Raw genomic sequence first — 21,980 nt, 5'->3', positions numbered from 1 at the left:
GGCGGGCAGGAGAGTTCCGGACCCATCCAGTTCGACCGACTTGGCCAGTGCCAAACTTTCCCGCCCGGCGCAGAGTGTTTCCCCCCTGGGCTCCCGGCAAAAGATTTAATTGGCTATAAATCTCCCTAGCTATAGGTTGTTTTCACACAGGGCGGAGTTAAAGCACGTTGGTCCCTTCTTGGTTAAGTTTTTGGATTTTGGAGATGCTCTTTTTATTGGTTGTAAATAACTTAATTAACAAACCTAAGCCCAGAATAAAAACATTTCAAAAGTAACTTGGTAACAGGAAGAATTAAAGAAAATAGCGTAGCCTTCCCCTACCAAGAAAAAATGCAACTAATAGCTTTAAACATTTTCATGTTTAAAGAAAAAAACAATATTTGAACGGAGAAAAGATGGAAGTTGATAATCAGATTTATTGGGTTGGCAAAAAAGTTCGTTTTTTTTTTTCTGTGAGATACCTGTAGTAGTGCTTAGTTGTCTTCAACTTTATTTGATGCAGTTTTGTTCAACTGTATTATGACAGCTGTCATATCAAAGTGCTTTTAAAAAAGACATCAAGCCCTGGCTGGTGTGGCTCCGTGGATTGAGTACTGGCCTGTGAAACAAAGGGTCACTGGTTCTATTCCCAGTCAGGGCACATGCCTGGGCTGCAGGCCAGGTCTCCAGTAGGGGACACATGAGAGGCAACCATACATTGATGTTTCTCTCCCACTCTTTCTCCTTCCCTTCCCCTCTCTCTAAAAATAAATTAAATTAAAAAAATTAAAAAGACATCAAAATTGGTGAATTTTTGTGTAGCTGAAAATACACTTTTTTTTTTGCATATTATGCTTTATTATTTTAAGAAAAATTAAAACTTCCCTGGCTGGTGTAGCTCAGTGGATTTGAGCACAGGCCTGCAAACCAAAGGGTCGTGGTTTGATTCCCAGTCAGGGCACATACTTGAGTTGCAGGCCAGTTCCCAGCAAGGGATGCACGAGAGGCAACCATACATTGCCATTTCTCTCCCTCTCTCCTTCCCTTCCCTTCTAAAGATAAATGAATAAAATCTTAAAAAAAAAAAAAAAAAGATAGATGGTACTAGATTCGTGTAGGGGGAGGGGCAGTTTCTGATCGACTAGTGAGAAATTGTTTATAGGTACTCAAAAAGTATGTTTTTAGTTATGACGGGTTATTCCCATTTCGTACACAGGAACAAAAAGCTCGGAGAGGTGGACCAGAGCCGCAGCGTTGGTTCCATTATGACATGGCCTTGGAGCCATGGGGTTGCTCATCTGAGGATGTTGCCATTGAAAAGAGTGGTTGAGCCCTGGATGGTGTGGCTCAGTTGACTGAGTGCCAGCCTGCAAACCAAAGGGTGGCAGGTTTGATTCCCAGTCAGGGCACATGACTGGGTTGCAGGCCAGGTCCCCAGTAGGAGGCAGTTGAGAGGCAAGCACACACTGATATTTTTCTCCCTCTCTTTGTCCCTCCCTTCCTCTCTCTAAATAATAAATAAATAAAGTCTTTTAAAAATAAATAAATAAAAAGAGTGGTTGAGGTGGGCATTGGGGGATAGCTGAACAGGTGTCTCTGCTGCTTTCTCGGTGTGTAATGTTGAGACAAGTTCTTTTTTAAAAAAATATTTATTTATTTATCTTTAGAAGGGAAGAGAAGGAGAGCAATATCAATGTATGGTTGCTTCTGGTGCATCCCCTGCTGGGAACTGGCCCCTGCTGGGAACTGGCCTGCAACCCAGGCATGTGCCCGGACGGGGAATCGAACCGTGATCTTTTGGTTCACAGGCCCCTGCTCAATCAGCTGAGCTACACCAGCCAGGGCTACAAGTTCTTTTTTAAAAGATTTTATTCATTTATTTTTAGAGAGATGGGAAGGGAGGGAGAAAGTGAGAAACATCAATGTGTGGTTGCCTCTTGCATGCCCTGCCTTGGGGACCTGGTTTGCAATCCAGGCATGTGCCCTGACTGGGAATCGAACCAGCGACCCTTTGGTTCGAAGGCTGGCACCTAATCCACTAAGCCACAGCACTTAGGGCTGAGCCAAGTTCTTTACCCGTCCTATGCCTCAGTTCTTCCATCTATAAGTTGGGCACCAGAGTGCATTGCATCGTCATTACGGCTCCATGAACTAAAAAGCAAGAACTGGGCCAGGCTCAGATACACAGCCCAGGCTGTGGGAGCTGCGTTTATTCGTGCAGATGGTAGTGTCGTGTTTAACTTTTCACTACAAAGGGCTGAAGGTGAATTGCGACAGTTTGGGGACAAGCCACCTCACTCTCAATCTCAGTGGACCTATCTGTAAAACGGGGGAAATGATTTGTATTTCTTATTCCTTGGCAAGTGCGATGGGGAAACGGAGACAGAGCTGAACAAACTGGGAGAGTAATTTACAGCCAGATGTAGGTGGTCACCGAGGCCGAAAGCCCTGCGTGCCTAGCAACAGGCCAAACTGGCGGGGGACCTCACCCCCAGGGGTCTTTCCTCCGGTGGCTGGTCTCCTGTCATGCAGTTTTGACCGCCCCGCCCCGATCTTTCCTCCCTAGAGATAACATCTAGGCCTCAGTTGTATTTCAGCTGGAGCCCAGCAAAGCAGCCAAAACAGGCAGGTGTCACCGAGACCGGCTGCCATGACTAGTCTGCAAGGCCCCCTCTTCTCTGACTCTCCAGTGAGCCGACAGCAGCCCTGCCTCAGCTCACTTTTCTGTTTCCTTTCTCTCCTGCTGCCGCCTCTATCCTAGGCCCTTCATTGTTTCACGGTCCCCAGCTTTAATAAAGCTTTTAAAATCATCCGGACTTGTGTTGTGGGGTCTTTCCTGCCTGAAGTCAGGAGCCCCCACACGACAGGCAGGCCCCGGGCAGACCTGCTCTGGGCCGGTTCCTGTCCGGTAACATGATGAAGGGTGTGAAGATTTGGGAAGGGCAGTGACTAGCATATCTAAGCATCCAGTCAGTTTTGTTATCTGAATCTAATTCGATTTTCTAAAAGATTGCATTTATTTATTTTTAGAAAGAGGGGAAGGGAGGGAGAAAGAGAGGGAGAGATATATCGATTGGTTGCCTCTCACAAACCTCCAACTAGGGACCTGGCCTTGCAACCCAGGCACATGCCATGACTGGGAATCGAACCGGTGACCTCTCAGTTTGCAGGCTGGCACTCAATCCACTGAGCCACACCAGCCAGGGCATCTGTGTTTAACCTTTTGAGGGTTGCCAGACTGCATGCACCATTTTATATTCCCACCAGCGGTACATGAGGATTTCTACACTTCCACTTCTCTACATCCTTACAAACACTTGTTATTATCTGTCTTTTTTCTTATAGCCATGCTAGCAGATTCGAAGTGGTATTTCATTAGGGTTTTAATTTGCACATCTCTGATAACCAATTCTATCTCTTTTCTATCACAAATAATTTGTAACATGCAATTCTGCTTTTACTATTCTAAAGTGAAATCCAGGGATACTTTAGCTTAACCATGCCTCCCATGACAAAATACAATTTACTTTACCAACTGTAATACAAAGGAGAAATAAACGGGGTTTGTGATAAAGTGATAGCAACTTTGACATAGGTACATGAGAGAGAAAATACAGTAAGATACAGATCTTTAAAATCTGAAGTGACTGTGAACTTGAAAGCCACAGTGCAGTGTGACACAGGGGTGTTGTATCATCAACTAACATGCCTCAGGCAGCATTGTGGTAGGTGTGCAGTTTTTCCAAAATCCTGGCCAAGTCTTAGTCATGTTATCAATAATATGAGATATGAATCATTTTGGCATGTTTAAAAAGCAACAGGGAGGCCAGGGTGGCCAGTGCTGAGTGAAGGGGATAGGAGGGAAGGTGGTAAGATCCTTGAGGAATGGAGATTCAGTCATGTGTCCAAAACTGGCTGAGCTTTCACATAAAAAACTGTCTCTTGCCCTTGATGACTACACGTGGACTACACTTCCCAGACTCCCTTGCAGCTAGCGAGCCCACGTGACTGATCCCGGTAGGTGGACTGTGGAACGACAGTAATAGGCAGCTGGGAGGAAAGCAAGGCGTCTGGACTGACTCTGAGTTTGTGGAGCCTCAAATCCCCACCGAGTGCAGAGGGCTGCCTCACCCCACACACACACCCTACCGCATGTTAGTTCTCCCCCTCCATAAAATGTGAACAATAAACCCCCTCTTAATTAAAACGGTGGGTTGAAAAAAATCTAGTAGCCTGGCTGGTGTGGCTCAGTGGGCTGAGTCAGCCCGCAAGATTCTCAGTCAGGGTACAAGCGGGTTTGGTTCCTCATCCAGGTGTGTACAGAGACAACTGACCAATATTTCTCTCCATCCCTCTCCCTCCTACCCTTTGTCTCTAAAAAAACTAATACAATACTTAAAAGAGAGAAAGAAAAATGCTTGTTGGATGGCAGGAAATTACGTTGAATTAAGAGATTGGTTCTTGGTTACAAGAAAGCTTATCAAACGTCATTGACAATATAAAAATAGTATGTGTATAGTCGGGCAGTATACTAATGTTTTTAAGATTTGCAGAGAATTTATGTTGAAATTTACATGAAAAACAAAGGTAACTATATTATCAGGATTCATGTAAAATAAGCTATCATAAAATATTTTCCCTGTACTGCATAGGGAATAACCACAAGTCTTCAGATTTGTAGCTGTTAGGAACATGGTTCATAAAGTTTGAATCGGTCAGAAACTAGGACTCAAAAGAAAAAAGGAAAAAGACCAGGGGTAGGGAGGCGGCGCCGGAAGAGCGAATCTTGGCTGAAAAATAGGCCCACAGCACCATCATGCGGCCACTTAGGAATTTGCAGGCTGGGGCTGAAGGAGGCAGAATCCGGGTGGGTGGATCCTGAAAGGTCTAGACGCGAGTGTTTAGCCCTGGCCAGATAGTTCAGTGGATTAGAGCATCAGCCTGATATGCCAAAGTTGCGGATTTGGTTTCGGGTTGGAACACATACAAGAAGCAGCGAGTGTATACATGAATATATGAATATATGGCACAGCCCTGGCTGGTGTAGTTCAGTGGATTGAGTGCCAGCCTGTAAACCTGAGGGCTTCCAGTTCCATTCCCAGTCAGCGCACATGCCTGGGAGGCCGGCCAGGTCCCCAGTAGGGGGCGCGTGAGCGGCAACCACACATTCATGTTTCTCTTCCTCTTTTTCCCTCCCTTCCCTTCTCTCTAAAAATAAATAAAAATTTTAAATGTAGAAAATGTTTTTTAATAAAGAAATATGTAGAACACATAAATAAACACACATCAATGTTTCTCAAATCAATACTTTTTTTTAAAAAAAATGAGAGTATTACAAATATTGAAGACGTGGTGAAAGTTACGCTAGGGAAACGGACTCTGGGTCTGCTGTGTCAGGGAAGTCCCCCATCGGTGCTCAAAGTGGGCTGTTAAAAGTCTGTGTCAAGTATTTTCTAGATGCCAGGCACCGTCCGAGGGGCTGGGAACAGGGCGGAAGGAAACCGAGCGAGAACTCTGCGGTTGTGGCGACTGGTCTAGTGGGAAACAGTCATTAAAGACAGGCAGTAAATTGCCAATACAGACACTCTCACTGATTCCAACACGCACATGGCTTACAACGGATGCCAACGTAGGGTCAAGAAAATGTTAGGAAGCCTTGAGTCTTTGAAAAAAAAAAAGATTTAAAAACAACAGAAACAAAAACAGACCAGGGTAACCCTGGTTAGTGTGGCTCAGGGCTTTGGGCATCCTCCCGAAAACCGAAAGGTCGTGGGTTTGATTCCCAGTCGGCACTGGCCTGGGTTGTGGGCCAGGTCCCCAGGTGGGGGCGTGGGAGGGGCAACTGATTGGTGTTTCTCTCCCTCTCTTTCTCTCTTCCTTCTCCTTTCTCTAAAAAATAAATACATAAATTTAAAAAATTAAAAAATAGATGAGGGTAAAGGAGACTGGAAATATTTGGGATGGAGGGCATTTAGGAAGAGCAACCTGTGCGGAAGTCCAACGCAGGAGCGATTCTGGCGTGTCTGAGGAACAGCGGGGACACCAACGTGGCCGGATCATAGTGAACGAGGCAGAGAGGAAAGAGGTGACATCAGAAAGGGAGCAGGACCAAATCATGTAGGCCTTTCAGTTCTTTTGTTTTAATTAAGATTTTATATATTTAGCCCTGGCTGGTGTAGCTCAGTGGATTGAGCACGGGCCTGCGAATCAAAGGATCACCATTCGATTCCCAGTCAGGGCACATGCCTGGGTTGTGGGCCAGTTCCCAGCAGGGGGCGCACGAGAGGCAACCATACATTGATATTTCTCTCCCTCTCTCCTTCCCTTTTCCTCTAATGATAAATAAATTAAAATCTTTTTTAAAAGATTTTATATATTTATTGATTTTAGAGAGTGAGAAGAGACTGAGAGAGAAAGAGAGAGGAGGAGGGGGGTGGGAGAGAGAAGGAGAAAGAGATTTGTTTTCCCACTTATTTACATGTTCACTGGTTGGTTCTTGGATGTGCCCTGACTGGGGGTGGAACCCACAAACTTGGCTCAGGGGCCGACACTCTAACGTAGTGAACTACCCTGGCAGGTCAGGCCTTTCAATTCTGTAATGCCCTTGGTTCCTCTTATCCTTCGATTATCCTTTGATCCGGCCCCCTTTTTTTTTTTTTTCTGTTTCTTTCACCTCTTCTCCTGTCCTTTCTTCCTTCTTTTTTTAAAATATATTTTTTATTTTATTGATTATGCCATTACATTTGTTCTATTCCCCCCTTCATTCCCCTCCACCTTGCACAGCCCCTCCCCCACTGTTCCCTCTCCTTTAGTTCATGACCACGTGTCTCAAGTTCTTTAGATTCTATATTTCCCATGCTATTCTTGCCCTCCCCCTATCTATTTTCTATCTACTGTCTATGCTACTTATTTTCTGTACCTTCTCCCCCCTTCTCCTTCTCTCACTCCCCTGTTGCTAACCCTCCACGTGATCTTCATTTCTATGGTTCTGCTCCTGATCTAGCTGTCATCTTAGTTTGCTTTTGTTTTAGGTGTGGTTGTTGATAACTGTGAGTTTCCTGTCCTTTCACTGCTCATCTTTTTTATCTTCTTTTTCTTAGATAAGTCCCTTTAACATTTCATATAATAAGGGCTTGGTGATGATGCACTCCTTGAAGTTGATCTTTCTTCCTTCTTTAGAAGCTTGGGTTGTTGTATGATCATCTTGTCCTTACGCACATGATGTTAACTCCCTTGCTCTTACTCCCTCCATCTTACTTGCTGGAAAAAAACCCAACTCTGGTGAAAATGAGCGCTGGCCTTGTCTGTGTCTGCTCTCACCCAGCTGGGCTGGTGAGAGGACACGCTTCAGATGCGGGACTGCGAAAACCAACTGGACATTCAGAGCCAATCCACGGCTTTCTTCTCCAGTCTCTCTGAAATCATGTTTTTAAAATAAATTTGGTGTATTTATTTACTTTTAGAGAGGGGGAAGGGAGAGAGGGAGAGAAACATCAATATGTGAGAAATACATCCATTGGCGGCCTCTGGAATGCACCACAGACCAAACCACAGCCCGGGTGTGCGCCGTGACCTGGAAATGGAACCGGAAATGGAACCGGAAATGGAGCGGGATGACACCCAAACAACTGAGCCACACTGATTAGGACTCTCAAGAATCATTTTTAAGATATTTTTATTTATTTATATTTAGAGAGAGGAAGGGAGGGAGAAAGAGAAACATCAATGTGTGGTTGCCTCTTTTGTGGCCCCCACTGGGAACCTGGCCCGCAACCCAGGCATGTGCCCTGAGTAAGAATCAAAACTGCGACCCTTTGGTTTGCAACCAGCACTCAATCCACTGAGCTACACCAGCCAGGGAAGAATCTTTTTTTTTTTTTTTTAATTTTATTTTTTTATTTATTTATTTATTTATCTTTAGAGGGGAAAGGAAGGAGAGAGAGAAACATCAGTGTATGATTGCCTTTCGTGCATCCCCTGCTGGGAACTGGCCTGCAGGGAACCAGCCTGCAACCCAGGCATGTGCCCTGACTGGGAATTGAACCGCGATCCTCTGGTTCGCAGGCCTGTGCTCAATCCACTGAGCTACAGCATCCAGGGCAGAATCATTTTTTTATATGTGAAGCCTGATGAACAAAGTCAACTAGCAAGCAAAACAGAGACAGGCTCATGGATGGAGACTAGGACAGCAGCTAGTGGGGGAGCTTAGGGGGCGGAGGGATTGGGCCAAAAGGAAAAACGACTCACGGGCATGGACCACAGCGTGGTGATGGCTGGGGTGAGGGAGGTCTAAGGGGACTAAATAGCAATGAAAACAATACAAAAGAGATTAAACTTCAAAAAAGAAAACACTGCAAAAATAAAAATAAAATAAAATGAATACGTTTTAAAAAAAAAATCTTTCTCTTTTTACTTTCTCTGTCTAAACCTCTAGCATCCCTTCCCCTTTTCGCTCTCACTTCTTCTTTTGCTAAAAAATAAAAAAAATAGAAGCTATCAGAAAGAAACTGGCCTGTGCTTACCTCAAGGACACTCCTGGGCCCTGTGCGGAGGGACCCACGCCACTGCCCCTCCCAAGGCCAGGCTCGGAAAAGTTGTAAGAGGCCCAGCCTCCACTCAGGCCCTGATTCCCTTCTGCTCTCCCTACTCAAAACTTTCCATTTGCAATATGTCCTCACTCTCTTGCCTCATTGTTTGTACAACCCTTGGGCCTCTGTTCCTTGAGGATTCCCCTGAATGCCCATGTCCTCCTCATGGTACTGCTGAAGAAGCTTCCTGAAACTTGGGGATCTTAGGTCCTACCTCTCTGCCTGGGACTCCCCCACCCCTGCCTTGGAACTTCATCCTGCAATATCTATTTTCTGCCTGGTCCACCTCAGGGGCTTTCTTGCTACATCATCCTGAGCAAAAGCCCATGTTCTAGAATTGGGCACCAGTCATATGGAAAGCAGGCCCTCCAGGCTTAGCCACACCTTCGATAATGACGATCTCAGGACATCTCTGCAACCCCGTGGCCAAGTTGCTTTCAAATTTCTAACTCAGAGAGCTCACAGAAGATAATAAATGATTATTTCTGTCTTACAGTCCTCGGTTTGGGGGTGGTTTGTTACATAGCATTAGCTGACTAGTACATCCTCCCCAGCCTGCTGTTCTCTAGGCCTTTCCAATTCATGTAATTGGGCAGAGCATTTAAAGAGTTGTAAAAACGTAAGCACTTGATTGTTTTTCTGGTAGTCATCTCTATATTTATTTTTAAATTTTTTCCTGTGGTAAAACTTACCCTAAAGTAAAATGTGAAATCTTAAATGTACAGCTTGATGAAAAATTTTAAAAGATTTTATTTATTTATTTATTTTTAGAGAGAGGGGAAGGGAGGAAGAAAGAGAGGGAGAAAAACATCAGTGTGTGATTACCTCTTGTGCACCCCCTACTGGGGACCTGGCCTGCAACCCAGGCAGGTGCCCTCACTGGGAATCAAACCAGCAACCCCTTGGTTCACAAGCAGGTGCTCAGTCCACTGAGTTATACTTGCCAGGGGCAATGTCTTATCTTTACTTAAATTAAAGTGCCTGCTGATATAGATATATAAATCTAAGCTTGGTAAACCAAAAATAATTGAATAGATTTTTCTCACCAATGCTTTTGGCCTCGTGATCAGTGGGTTTGTTGAACAATGCAGATTCTTGGGCTGGATCTCAGGCCTTTGGAATCAGAATCTCTGAGGCGATGTCCAATAATCTGCATTTTAACCAGGTTTTCTGAAACTCGTTAATTTTTGAGAAGTTTCCTCAGGGAAGAAAACAGGGGCAGGCCTAGAGACAGAGAGCCACCATGAATGGTTTTTATGCTTTTTCTTTATTTTTAATTTTTTATATTTACTGATTTTACAGAAAGGAGAAGGAGAGAGAAAGAGACATCGGTTTGTTGTTCCACTTATTGATGCATTCATTCATTGCTTTCTGTATGTACCCAGATAAGGTATCGAACTTACAACCTTGGTGCATGGAGAGCATGCTCTATAACCAACTGAACTACCCCACCTGGGCTGTTAGTTTTCGGTGGTGGAGCGGCCGAGGCCTATGGGCGATTTTATTTGTGCTTCAGTATTTTCCCAATGAAATACAGAGTCAGGGAGGCTCACACGCTGCAGGTGCCGCTTAAGACAGAAAGGAGGGTGTCTAGTCTGGCCCCTCTCCCCTCCCCCAACCCTTGTACCCACACGCCGACCATCCCATCCGTCCCTTTGCTTGCTCAAGAAACCCTTGTGGTTAATGAGTCTAAGAAAAAGGAAGTGGAAGTTATGAGTAAAGGCGATACCAGCTAAAAGATGGGGGTTTGGGGCACAGGAGACCCCCGCCATCATCACCACCGAGGTTGAGAGCGAAGTGCGACAGTGACGCAGGGTAATACTTCTGCAACCCGCCAAAAATACTCTGCGTGTCCTCTCAAAGATACCTCCCGCTTCCCCCTGTGTGACCCACCAAGAGAGTTCAGGTCGCGGTCACCTTTGAAACTCGGAGGTAGGCGGGGAACAGGGCGGGGCCTTGAGGTGGGGTGGGGGCGAGGGATACAAAAAGAGGCTGCCCGATGCCTGGGCCCACACCAGGGTACCCAGAGATGTCTCTTGCACCGTTGCTGCTGCTGCTGCCGCTGCTGCTGACCTTGCAGCCCATCGGGGCCGCGCTGATCCGGTACTGGGGACCCCCACCCCCTTAACCTGGGACCCACTCCCCCCTTCTTGTCCTTCACGTCTGGAGCTCCCAGCTCATGGACTACCCTGGCGCCCCAGGACCCGTGGCTGCTATCTCTTGGCTGCAGGGACCCCAAACTGGGTTCTCGGCCCTGAGGGCTCCCCACTTCTCTCTTCTAAGACCCCCTGCCCTTTTAGTCCAAGATCCTCCAGCCCAGAGACCCTTGATTTGCAGACCAGCCCCCCCTCCTCTACGTTTATGATTGGGAAGACCCCGCAGGTCCCTGCCTGATCCCTGATGAACTGGTACTGGGGGTCTCCAGAACGTGACACACCTCCCCCCACCAACAGATCTGGGGAGATCTGCAGCTTCCAAATTGTTTAGGTCTCAGTTAAGTCCAGTGTGTGTGTGTGTGGGGGGGACGGGCCCCAACGACCCTCCCCTCATCTGGGCAGTGACTCCCCCAGTCTCTCCCTTCCTTCGCTCTACGTCTGGGCTGAAACTCTAGAGGGCGGGGGAAGGGCACAGCCTTCCAGGAAAGGTTGTCCCCACTTTACATTCCTGAGCCTCTCAAAACCCAAGTGGCGGAGGGGAGAGGGCAAAGCCGTGAGTGGGAGTCAGGGCGCCAAGGAGCGACGACAGACAGGTAAAAAAATATCCCTGCACATGAGGTCTGCTGACCTGCTTGTGTTACCTAAAATACCTCGGCCATATTTCCCAGCGTTGTCCCGGGACTAACAGCAATGCATTGCAGGACGCGGGGACTCCTTAGCAATGCAAATTAGCCCTGGCTGCTGTGGCTCAGTGGATGGAGCGTGGACCTACTAAAGGTCACTGGTTCGATTCCCAGTCAGGGCACGTGCCTGCGTTGCGGGCCAGGTCCCCAGTTGGGGGCGTGCAAGAAGCGATCAACCAGTCGATGTTTTCACACATCGATGTTTCTCTCCCTCTCTTTCTCCCTCCCTCCCCTCTCTCTAAAAATAAATAAAATCTTAAAAAAATAAAAGAGACCCAAATTCTCAGGCCTCAGATCTACTCCATCGAGAGCTCAGCCCAGTGCAAACACTCAGGTGAAGGGCCAAACCCAGCCTGCCAAGTGCATTTCTTTTATAAAGTTTATGTATTTATTTTTAGAGAGGGGAAGAGAGGGAGAGAAACATCAGTGATGTGTGCGAGAAACATGGATCAGCTGGTTGCCTCTCCCACACCCCCAACTGGGGACCCGGCCCACAACCCAGGCATGTGCCCGGACCAGGAGTCAAACCAGTGTCATTTCCGTATGCAGGCCGGCACTCAATCCACTGAACCACAGCAGCCGGGGGCTATTTTAATTTCTTTAAATTTAGAGAGAGAGAGGAAACGAAAGAAAGGGAAACATTGATGCATGGTTCTATTTATTTATGCATTCATTGGTTGATTCTTGTTTGTGCCTTGACCAGGGATCAGACCTGCAACCTTGGCCTATTGGGGCAACACTTTAACCCACTGAGATACCTGGCCAGGGCCAGCCTGTCACCTGTTTTTGCAATTCACAGACATGTTGTGTATGGCTGCTTTCTTGCTCCACTGACAATTGTGGGGGCAGCAACAAAGACAGCCAGCCTGGAAAGCCTTTGCAAAAAAGTCTGCCATTCTACCCTGGCTGGTGTGGCTCAGTGGATTGAGTGCTGGTCTGTGAACCAAAAGATCGCAGGTTCAATTTCCAGTCAGGGCACATGCCCAGGGTTGCGGGCCAAGTCCCCAGCAGGGGGCGCACGAGAGGCAACCACACATTGCTCTCTCTCCCCCTTCCTCCCTCCCTTCCCCTCTGTCTGTAAATAAATAACTAAATAAATCTAGACAAGCCCGTCTGGACCAAAGCAGTCACTGCCTCTACAGAAATGGGAGAAACCGTCTCCCAACACTGGATTGTTTTATTTATTTGTAGCAGCTCTTTGGGTATACGATATGAACTCCGACATACAGCTTGCAATTATTTCCTCTAGATTTTTTTTAGATTTTTTATTTATTTATCTTTAGAGGGGAAGGGAAGGAGAGAGGGAGAGAAATATCAATGTATGGTTGCCTCTTGTGGGCCCCCTGCTGGGAACTGGCCTGCAACCCAGGCATGTGCCCTGACTGGGAATTGAACCGGGATCCTTTGGTTCGCAAGCCTGCACTCAATCCACTGAGCTACACCAGCCAGGGCTCCCCTAGTTTTGTTGTTGTTGTTGTTCTTTATTTACAGTGCTCTGTGTTGAGGGGAGGGAGCCCAGAGGTTTACAATCTACGAGTTACAGTCAGCAATATTCCCAACATTTCTGACCTTAGTATCACCCTTAGAAAAGCTGTCCTCTTACGAGAGTTATTGAAACATTTTACTTCCTGCCAGTGCTCCAACAATTTTACGCTTCACATTAAGCCTTTGATATATCCGGATTGTATTTTAGTTTAAAGACTGAAATTGGGTTTTGGTGCTTATATTTCTTCCCCCAGTGATGGGGAAAATAGTCTCCAGCTTCCCGAACTACGGCTTTTCGCAAAGGCTAGTTTTATGTAAGGGTGTTCAGAAAAGTTGGCAAGTGCCCATTCCCTGGGGTATTTGGAAGGTCTCTTCTGGAAAAGTCTTGGGGAAGGCCTGTCTCGGTGGGTTTGCTCTTGTGGAGCCTTGGGAAACTCTATCACAGTGGCCTGGTAGGTATTTTGGGGGGCGGGGTTACCCGGAAGGTCGTTATTTTAGGTTTCTGGGAATGACTGGTACTACCTACATGTAGGGCCACGATGATGTTTGCTTGGTCGTTATATTCTATTTGGGAAAGACCGTGGTAGAGGGTGTCATGCACGGGTGTCGAACTCATCGTCACCAGGGACCACATCAGCTTCCCAGTGGCCTTCAAAGGGACGAATGTCATTTTAGGACTGTTTAAATGTAACTGCTCCTTAACTGTTAAGGAATTGAAATACCTTCCGGACGAAGGTGGCTTCAGTCTTCTCCTCTCCACAGGGTCCCTCTTCGCCGAGTCTACACGGGAAGCGGGCCCCTGAACCCACTGAGGGGATGGGGAAGCCCACGAGAGGCCCTCAGGTTGGGGGCCCCCTCCCCTGGGGGCAATTCCACCCTTGTGTTTCTCTCCAATTTCATGAACGTGAGTCACAGCCCCCCCATAGCCCCCGCCCTCCCGCCCTCAAGTTAAGTTCTCCATTCATCATCTCTCTCTTTTTTTTTTCTTTTTTTCATCTCTCTCAGGCCCAGTATTATGGGACAATTGGGCTGGGGACGCCCCCACAAAACTTCTCAGTCGTCTTTGACACTGGCTCCTCCAATCTCTGGGTCCCGTCCAAGAGATGCCATTTTTTCAGTCCGCCCTGCTGTGAGCTTTCGTGGGGGACAGTGAGGCTGAGCGGGGTTCAAGGGAGAAGGGGGAATCCCAGCTTCCCAAGGGATTCTGAGGTGCCCAAGGGACACTCTGCTCCCGCAGTGACGGCTCCCTGACCTTCTGACCTAGGGTTCCACAACCGCTTCAACTCCAACGCCTCCAGCTCCTTCAAGCCCAATGGGACTAAATTCGCCATTCAATACGGAACTGGGCGGCTCAGTGGCGTCCTGAGCGAGGACAAGCTGACTGTGGGTGACCTCTGCCCCCAGGAAGGCTAACCCCCAATGTCTAAAATGTATTAGGAAGGGGCTTGAGGAGGGTGAGCGTCCTGGGCCAGTGGGCGGGGCTTCCCAAGCATGGAGGCGGGTTTCCTGGCTAAAGGGGCTGGCGTCCCTAAGGGGAGAGGTGAGGCTTTCTGAGCAGCTGGAGTTGTTTCCAGATGTCCTTGGCTGGGGGCCTCTCAGGGGTATGTAGGAAATGTCCCCGCAGAAGTGTCTGACTCCATTTGAATCTTCCCCTAGATTGGGGGAACCACGGGTGCATCGGTGATTTTTGGGGAGGCTTTGTGGGAGCCCAGTCTGGTCTTCACCTTTGCCCTCTTCGATGGGATACTGGGCCTCGGCTTCCCCATTCTGGCTGTGGATGGAGTTCAGCCCCCACTGGATTCCCTGGTAGACCAAGGCGTACTGGATAAGCCTGTCTTCTCCTTCCACCTCAACAGGTAACGGGAGAGGGATTACCTTCCTGTGAGCCCTAAGCCCAAGGAGGAAGCTCCGCCCACCTTCAGGAAGTTCCACCTTCCATTCGGGAAGTCACTGAGCTCCTCTATTTAGGAAGTCATCCACCCAGTACCTGAAGTTCACCTACCCAATACAAGGAACATCCGAGCCCTATGTATAAGTCCCACTCACTAAGCAGCACCTTCGGATATGCCAGAGAAGCTCATGATCAGTTTAAAGCTCTATGTTTCCAACTGAAATCAGGGAATCCCATGCTCTACTCAATCAAATAGTCATTAAGAATCCCCCTTCTCACCATAAAGCCCAAATTCCATCTGAGAAAACACAGCAGAAGTCTGGAATTGCCCATTTTTATCCCAGATCCACTCACCTTTTAGGAAGCTCAGAAAGTTCCCCCCCATGGGGGTAGGGGAGGGGGTGGGGAGTCCCCACCTTCCCTCCTAGAGGCCCATCCCCCACAGGTAGAGAGAATCCTGTGCCCTTTCCCTTATTCTGACCACCAGCCTACTCAGGAAGTCCCACCCACCTCTTGGTTTGTCCCGCCCCCTCATCTGCAGGAAGTCCTGCCCCCTACTCCCACCATTCTCAGCCAAGCCAGAAAGCCTGTGGCCTCTGAATTCTAAGACATGCAATTCAAAGTCTCCCCACCCACTAGGAAGCCACCCCATTCCTGCACAATCACACCTTTTGGAGCCAAGTCAGAAACCACAATGCTCCACCTAAATTTTCCCCCAAAAGGAACCTCAGAGGCCTTACTCCTGGCCTATTCATCAGTTTTGGCTCAACTGAGCTCTTTTAAAATCTACCCCCCAAAGTCCCACGTTCCACAGCCAAACGAGGAAGTCCCCCACCCACACAAGGAAGCCTCCAAGACTGTAAGACCCTCATCTCCACCAAGAAAAGCTGCATTTCTTTGCACTTCTTGCCTGGCCTCCAGCCCCAACACCTAGGCCCTGCCTGTATCTCGCTGCCCCGTCCCGAACCCAGAAACCCACCCTCGTCCACTCGTGGGGCTGGCAGGGCCGACTCTGGTGACACGCTGACAGCACTCTGTCTCTGCAGGGACCCTGGAGTGGTTGACGGAGGAGAGCTGGTTCTAGGGGGCTCGGACCCAGCACACTACATCCCACCCCTCACCTACGTGCCAGTCACAGTCCCTGCCTACTGGCAGGTCCACATGGAGCGGTGAGGGGCCTGGCCGCCTAGGTCGGCAGCAGTGGGCTGGAGACTTATCCCCAGTGTCCCGGCAGGAAGGGCACTGGGGGCCCGGACCCCTGGGTCCGAGGTGGGAAGGGCTGGGGACCTGGGCTCCTGGGTCTGAGGGAGGAGGTGGCAGACTGGGACCCTTGGGATACTGGCCCCAGTGACGGCTCCCTCTGCATTCACAGTGTGAAGGTGGGCACAGGGCTGACTCTTTGTGCCCAGGGCTGTGCTGCCATTCTGGACACGGGCACGTCTCTCATCACGGGACCCTGGGAGGAGATCCGGGCCCTGAATAAAGCCATCGGGGGATTTCCCCTGTTGAGGGGGGAGGTGAGGACTCGGGAGGCTGGGGCCAGAGGGTGGGAATCAGGTGGCCAGGCGGTATTTCAAGAGCAGAAGGCACTGGAGCTTGTGAGTGGCCGGGGGAAGTGGGAGGAAGCAAGGACACCTCCCGAGTGTCTGCACTGAGTGACTCAGTGGATGTGTGGAGATGATGACGCAGGGTTCTTCCAGGTCTGAATATCTGTGACTCCATCACTGTGCTCTTAGTGCCTCTGAGACAGTGGAGTAAACTCAGTTCCCGAGGTTCTAACTCAAGTGCCTAAGACGTATGTAGGCCTTTAATGAGCCAAAGGAACTCGGTAGATCAGAGTGGTCAAGGCCGAGGGTTGGAATCCAGCTCGGCCTTTCCTGGCTGGCTATCCATTCTGGACAAGTCCTTTAACATTCCTCGGCCTGTTTCCTAACCCCTAATACAGGGTTACCGATACTCACCTCTTAGGTGTGTTGGGGTTGCATCCATTAATCTTTTTAAGGTGCTCACGACAATGCTTTGCTGCCTCTGTTGTTGCTGTTATCATCTTCCCAGAGTGTTCTACAATCTCTAATGCAACCTTGTTCTCCCCATTCCTGGCCTCCTCAACAAAGTCATGACTAGTGGTTGCTCAGGAAGATAGACTTCTTGGGTTATTAATAATAGCCTAATATGGTATTGCTAGGACCCTGGGAGTGGTGGGAATTGAGGCGAACCGAAGAGCAGACACCCCATCAATCTAAAAAGGTAGCTCTCAGCTCCAGCCAAGTATGTGAGGAAAGCCAGACCTTCTGGTTTGTTGGAGAAACCTGACAACATTATTTGAAAGACCCTGGTTTGTACATAATAATAATAATAGCACTTACTATGTGTCACCCTTTCACCAAGCTAACTCATTTCTTTCTCACACAACATCCCTATGAGGTATTATCATCTCCCTTTACAGGTAGGAAACTGAGGCAGAGAGGTTAAGTAACTTGTATAAGGTTGCGCAGCAGCAGACTCCACAGGATACAAAGTATACCGCCATAGCACACAGTTGGTAATGGGTTTTAAAAACATTTTAGACACTGTGTAAAACAAACTAAATGCACCTGGGGGCCCCCAAACGAGCCACCAGTTTGATTCAAAGAAAGCCAAAGGGAAGTGCTGACAATTGCACAGGGTGAAAGGCCAGATGCGAAGGCTAGAGAAGGCAGCAGGGCCAGACACAGGAGGCCCTGAACATCGAGCTGCCCAGCAAGGTGTGGCACTGGGGAGCCGCAGATAGCATTCGAGCAGAGCAGGAATCCCTCATCTCCGCTCGTTCCTCTTCTTCCTCAGCACATTATCCAGTGCTCGAAAATCTCAACGCTCCCTCCAATCTCCTTTAACCTTGGGGGCGTCTGGTTTAACCTCACCGCCCAGGACTATGTCATCCAGGTAGGTAGTGCTCACAAAGACGTCAGAGTGGCGAGGTAAGTGGGAGTGTGAGAGGGTGGAGCTGCGAGTGAGAACTCAAGACCCAGAGACGAAGTAGAGGCCACAGAAACCATTTTTGTGCCCGGGTAGTTAGTGGGCAGGGTGAAGCTTTGGCTCCGGGGAAGAAGCGAGCTTAGTGGGCGTGACACCCAGTGGCTTGGCTTGTCATCTTGCAGATTACTCTGGGTGGCATCCGTGTCTGCTTGTCTGGCTTTGGTGCTCTGGACGTGCCTCCGCCCGCAGGGCCCTTCTGGATCCTTGGAGATGTCTTTTTGAGAAGCTATGTGGCAGTCTTTGACCGCGGGAACAGGAAAGAAGGTGCCCGAGTAGGGCTGGCGCGCGCTCGCTCTCTGGGTGCCTGACAGCTAAGGGGTGGGTTCACGCAGGCGCAGTTGTGCTTGAAGCCCTGGATTGACCCGTGCACACTATGATAAATGAGGCCCCGCTACTCAGTAAAAATTCGCTATTTCCATTGAACCTACCAGGGTAGCTTTTTTTATTTTTAGATGGGTAATTTTTGAAGAGGAAAAACTAGTGTCCGGACCTCTGTAATTAAGGATAGGATGATGGTATCGCTCCTTCAGGGTTCACACTGGTGTGGGTGTCCTGTACTACAAACCCCACAAAGCTCTACGATTACACTGCGTCAAAGGCACTCCGCCCGCGGAGCATCACGGGCATCGTAGTCCAGGCCGTGTTCACAGCCTGCCGGGGGCGGGCGCAGACACAACAAGGTGGGAGGCGATAGGTCGCGACGGCAGCGACAGGTGGCAATGGCTGTTGGCTGCAATTGTAAAGGGTTTTCCGATTCTCGTTCTAAGGGGAGGCGATGTCATTCCGAGACTTCATCTCCTGATCATTCTCCTCTTGGGTCCTGGACCCCTCTAAAGGCGGGGCTTGAAGCCCCCGAGTTGAGGGGAACTGTGCTGCCCCTCCTCCGGCGATGATGTCACTTACCCCTCCGCAGCCTTTTGCTGCCCAGAGCTGGGTCACCCCTCCCCCCATCGCCAGCCCGGGATTACCCCATCCCCGCCCCGCCTCGACTAGGGGTGAGTACGGGGGAGCGTACAAAGGCTCAGGGAACCGGGGCGGAAAGGCAGTCCAAATCCCAGTAGTGGAGGCGGGGGACTCGGGAGGCGGGGACTCAAAGATTACAGTGGAGATATTCCCCCTCAATAACAGGCCAAAGGCGGTTGGAGGATCTCGGGGGACAAACATCATGGGCAAAGTCCCCTCATTTTCAGCTTTAGTGTCCGGGAGACCTCTTTCCTGGATCTGGAACTGATAGATATGGGGGCGGGGAAGCAAGATGTTAGAAGTCAGGAACGGAAAGACTCCCAATTCCAGGACCTTGGGAAATGGGGGAGTGAGATTTAGGGAGGGGGCGCTGAGGATGATAGAGGTGGGAGTTAGGACCTTTCAGGAATTTTGTGCTTTGAGGACCTGGGAAAGGCTAGACTGGGAAAGAGGAGGGACGGGCAAATGATCTAAAGATGTGGACACTGGCCTCCCCGTTCTTAGTATCAGTCGCTAAAAATCGAGTCCACTTGCCCTGGTCTGTCTGAGGGGCTGAGTGTCCCATAACCAGAGCCCTCATTTGCCTCCAGAAGCCCCCCCCCCGCATGGATGGAGAACCCAGGCCCACAAGTCCTTCACATATCCTGGAGGGGCCTGGGGACAGCCATAAAGGAGTGATGGCATCCAATTTCCCAGGGTCTGACGGAGTCTGGACCATCCTATTGCTCCTTGCTGCCACCTCCTTCCACCTCCCATGGTCCCTAATCCAGGGTCTCATTCCATACTCTCCCCTATCCAGCCCCACACCCCCACCCAGCCGGCACTTTCTCCCACACCTGACCTTTGCGAAGATGCTGATTTAGTAACTTGATCTCGTGCCTGGCTGCTGTCAAAAGCAGAAAAGTAGAGTTGTGGGGGTCGGATGGTGAGGATAATCTTGGATGGTTGACTAAGGTCCTTACCCTAGCCACTACTACTAACCCCTAGAGTCTACCCAATCCCTGCTCCAGCCTCCACCCCCCACCCCTAACTTGCCCAGAACTTCATTCAACCCAAGCCCTCACCTCAGGATTCACTGTTTTTGCCTGGGGATACACCAAAATTCGGGACAGAGAGGAGTTGGAAGCCCCGATGTCTTTTCTCTGTCCTCCTGGGTCCTGTCGGGGGCTTGAGGACTACTGGAGGATCCTGGATCAGGGACACTGGGGAGCCCCGAGTCTGAGGGGTGACGGAAACTACCTCTCTGGTCTGCAGGACAGCTCTGCAGTGACGCAGCCTGGAGCCCTGGCCAGGATGGGGGTTAGAAGGGATAATGGGGGAGGGTAGAGCCTGAGAGAAAGGAACAGAGATCCATCGATTCAGAGACAGGGACAAAGACTGAAGGACAGCGGGACAGAGTCCCAAAGTAGTGCTAGCAGAGAGAGAGAGAGGCAGAGACTCGGAAGGAGAGGGATAGGGACCCGTGAAGGGGACCAAAAGAAAAAGCGCAGAAAGAAAAGGCAGTGGGGGGAGGGCAGAGACAGAGAAGGGGGGAAAGATACAGGGAGGGAAGTCCTACAACAAGAGTGAGGGGAACAGACCCAGATGAATGGGCAGAAATCCAGAGAGTGGGAGAACAAAGCCAGGGAGGGGGGTAGTGTGGAATAGAGACACAAGGAGGAGAGACAAGAGACCTAGGGAGAGGGGGACAGAGGTCCAGAGAGGAAGGCAAATCCCTGAGGGAAAGGTACAAAGACCAAGAGAAAGAGACTCGGGTGGCAGTATCGAGACACGGTGGTAGGAGAGCCAATTGAGGCTTAGAAGGGAGGCAAAGACTCAAGAAGGGAAACAGATTCAGAGAACAATGGGACAGTGACCCAGAGAAAGGGAGACTGAGAAAAGAGAGGCCAGGGTCTCAGAGGGGTGAGGGCAGAGACGGGAGGACAAATCTAAGAGAAAGAGAATAAAAAGAGACACAGAAACGGAAGCAGGGGTAGGTGGGGGGGCAATACGAACCACACGCCGCCCTGCAGAGGGAGGCGGCGGGCCAGGGACCTAGCAGCCAGAGAAAGCCCGCAACCCTGACCCGCCCCCTCCACTCCCACAGGCACTACCTCCTCCCGCCGCAGCCCCAGCCGCAGCTGCTGGCCCCGCCCCAACCCCTGCGCCTGCGCCCTGCTACCCAGCCGCTAGGCCAGCCTAGGGGGCGGGGCCGGGCCGCATTTGGGCAGTGAGCCTAGCTCTGGCCCCGCCCCTCCACTAACCCCGCCCACTTCCCTTCTTTTCCACCAGGACTCTTTCACCTTACCCCGCCCGGTTTCTCATTGGCCTCGCCCATTGCCTCCGCCTTAGGCTGTGCTTCCGGCAGCGCTTTGGTTTCTCCCCTCTTCCTTTCATAGGGCTCTTTCTTTATCAGTCTTCATCCATCCTTTGAATCTTCTGTCTGCAGTCGGCCGTTATCTAGACCTAGTCCCCTTTCCCTCACCAGTTGGAAGTTATCGCCCCAGCCCCTAAGTTCGCATTGACTCTTAGGACTCTCTCCCAGGTTCTCTAGTTCTCAAGACTCCTCGTTCCAGGTCTCCCCTCCCGCCCCGTCCAGCCTAGCAGCTTTGTACACTTCACAGGTCCCTTAGCATCCCCATCTCCCGTTCCTTACTCTCTTAGGCCTACCCCGCCCCAGCCTAGCCTGATTGCTTTCAAACCCCTTAATGACTCGGCCCTCCCTTAATCTTGCCCTCCCACAGCCCATTCAAGACGTTTACTACCCTTAGTAGACCCCACCCACCTTCCTTAGTCCCGCCCCATCCACCCTGACACTAATTACCCCGGTACAGCCCGGTCTAATCAGGCCAAACCTGAAGCCCCGACCAAGTCCCTTCTTTACCTCGTCCCGACCGGTATTCCTAGCCAGGCGCTCTCAGGTTCTCAGGCCTCACTCATCTCCGCCCCTTCTCACTGGGTCTCCGTCCATGTAACTTTTGCCCTGTCCCCTTTTAACAGCCTAATACCATTTCGCATTACCATACTCTCCGTTCTCCTTTTCTAGCTCCCGCACTCATTTAGTCCCGCCCCCTCACTGTGCCAGACCAATCAAGAAATTTCTACTACCTTTCTCGACCCCACCTCTTTGTAAGATCCATCCTTCCCCATCCGAACAATGTTAGGAGCCCAACCCCGCAGTCTCCAGATGTCCTTCCCCACCAGGTTCTGCTTATTCACTCTTTAAGTCTGACCCCGCGAT

General features: G+C 49.9%; 1 protein-coding gene and 1 long non-coding RNA gene across 2 annotated transcripts; one reads left to right on the top strand and one right to left on the bottom strand.

Annotated features, from left to right (window-relative positions):
• The first annotated feature begins 10,555 nt into the window (after window positions 1–10,555).
• NAPSA (napsin A aspartic peptidase) lies at window positions 10,556–18,220 on the top strand. The gene is made up of 9 exons (XM_037148986.2): window positions 10,556–10,670; window positions 13,654–13,795; window positions 13,897–14,020; window positions 14,156–14,274; window positions 14,548–14,747; window positions 15,829–15,951; window positions 16,155–16,299; window positions 17,606–17,704; window positions 17,920–18,220. Exons 1-9 carry the CDS (start codon window positions 10,567–10,569, stop codon window positions 18,103–18,105), a joined length of 1,242 nt encoding a protein of 413 aa, XP_037004881.2. The 5' UTR covers window positions 10,556–10,566; the 3' UTR covers window positions 18,106–18,220.
• LOC119052010 (uncharacterized) lies at window positions 18,215–21,366 on the bottom strand. The gene is made up of 4 exons (XR_005083048.2): window positions 21,048–21,366; window positions 19,825–20,089; window positions 19,602–19,646; window positions 18,215–19,024 (listed from the first exon to the last, which is right to left on the bottom strand). It is a non-coding gene; the product is annotated as an uncharacterized LOC119052010 (long non-coding RNA).
• Window positions 21,367–21,980: the final 614 nt, after the last annotated feature.

The sequence above is a fragment of the Artibeus jamaicensis genome, unplaced genomic scaffold (assembly GCF_021234435.1).
Source record: "Artibeus jamaicensis isolate MK-2021 breed Jamaican fruit bat unplaced genomic scaffold, CSHL_Jam_final scaffold_804, whole genome shotgun sequence".
NCBI classification, from domain to species: domain Eukaryota; kingdom Metazoa; phylum Chordata; class Mammalia; order Chiroptera; family Phyllostomidae; genus Artibeus; species Artibeus jamaicensis.
The sequence above is the reverse complement of the archived record's forward strand: the minus strand, read 5'-3'. Positions and strand labels throughout refer to the sequence as shown.

Bases quoted from the DNA above. Each gene is read 5' to 3' on its own strand.
- NAPSA (XM_037148986.2), top strand. From the start codon at position 10,567: ATGCCTGGGCCCACACCAGGGTACCCAGAGATGTCTCTTGCACCGTTG. The intron at 14,275-14,547 runs GTGGGTGACCTC...ATCTTCCCCTAG, and splicing joins TGAGCGAGGACAAGCTGACT to ATTGGGGGAACCACGGGTGC. The intron at 14,748-15,828 runs GTAACGGGAGAG...CTGTCTCTGCAG, and splicing joins TTCTCCTTCCACCTCAACAG to GGACCCTGGAGTGGTTGACG.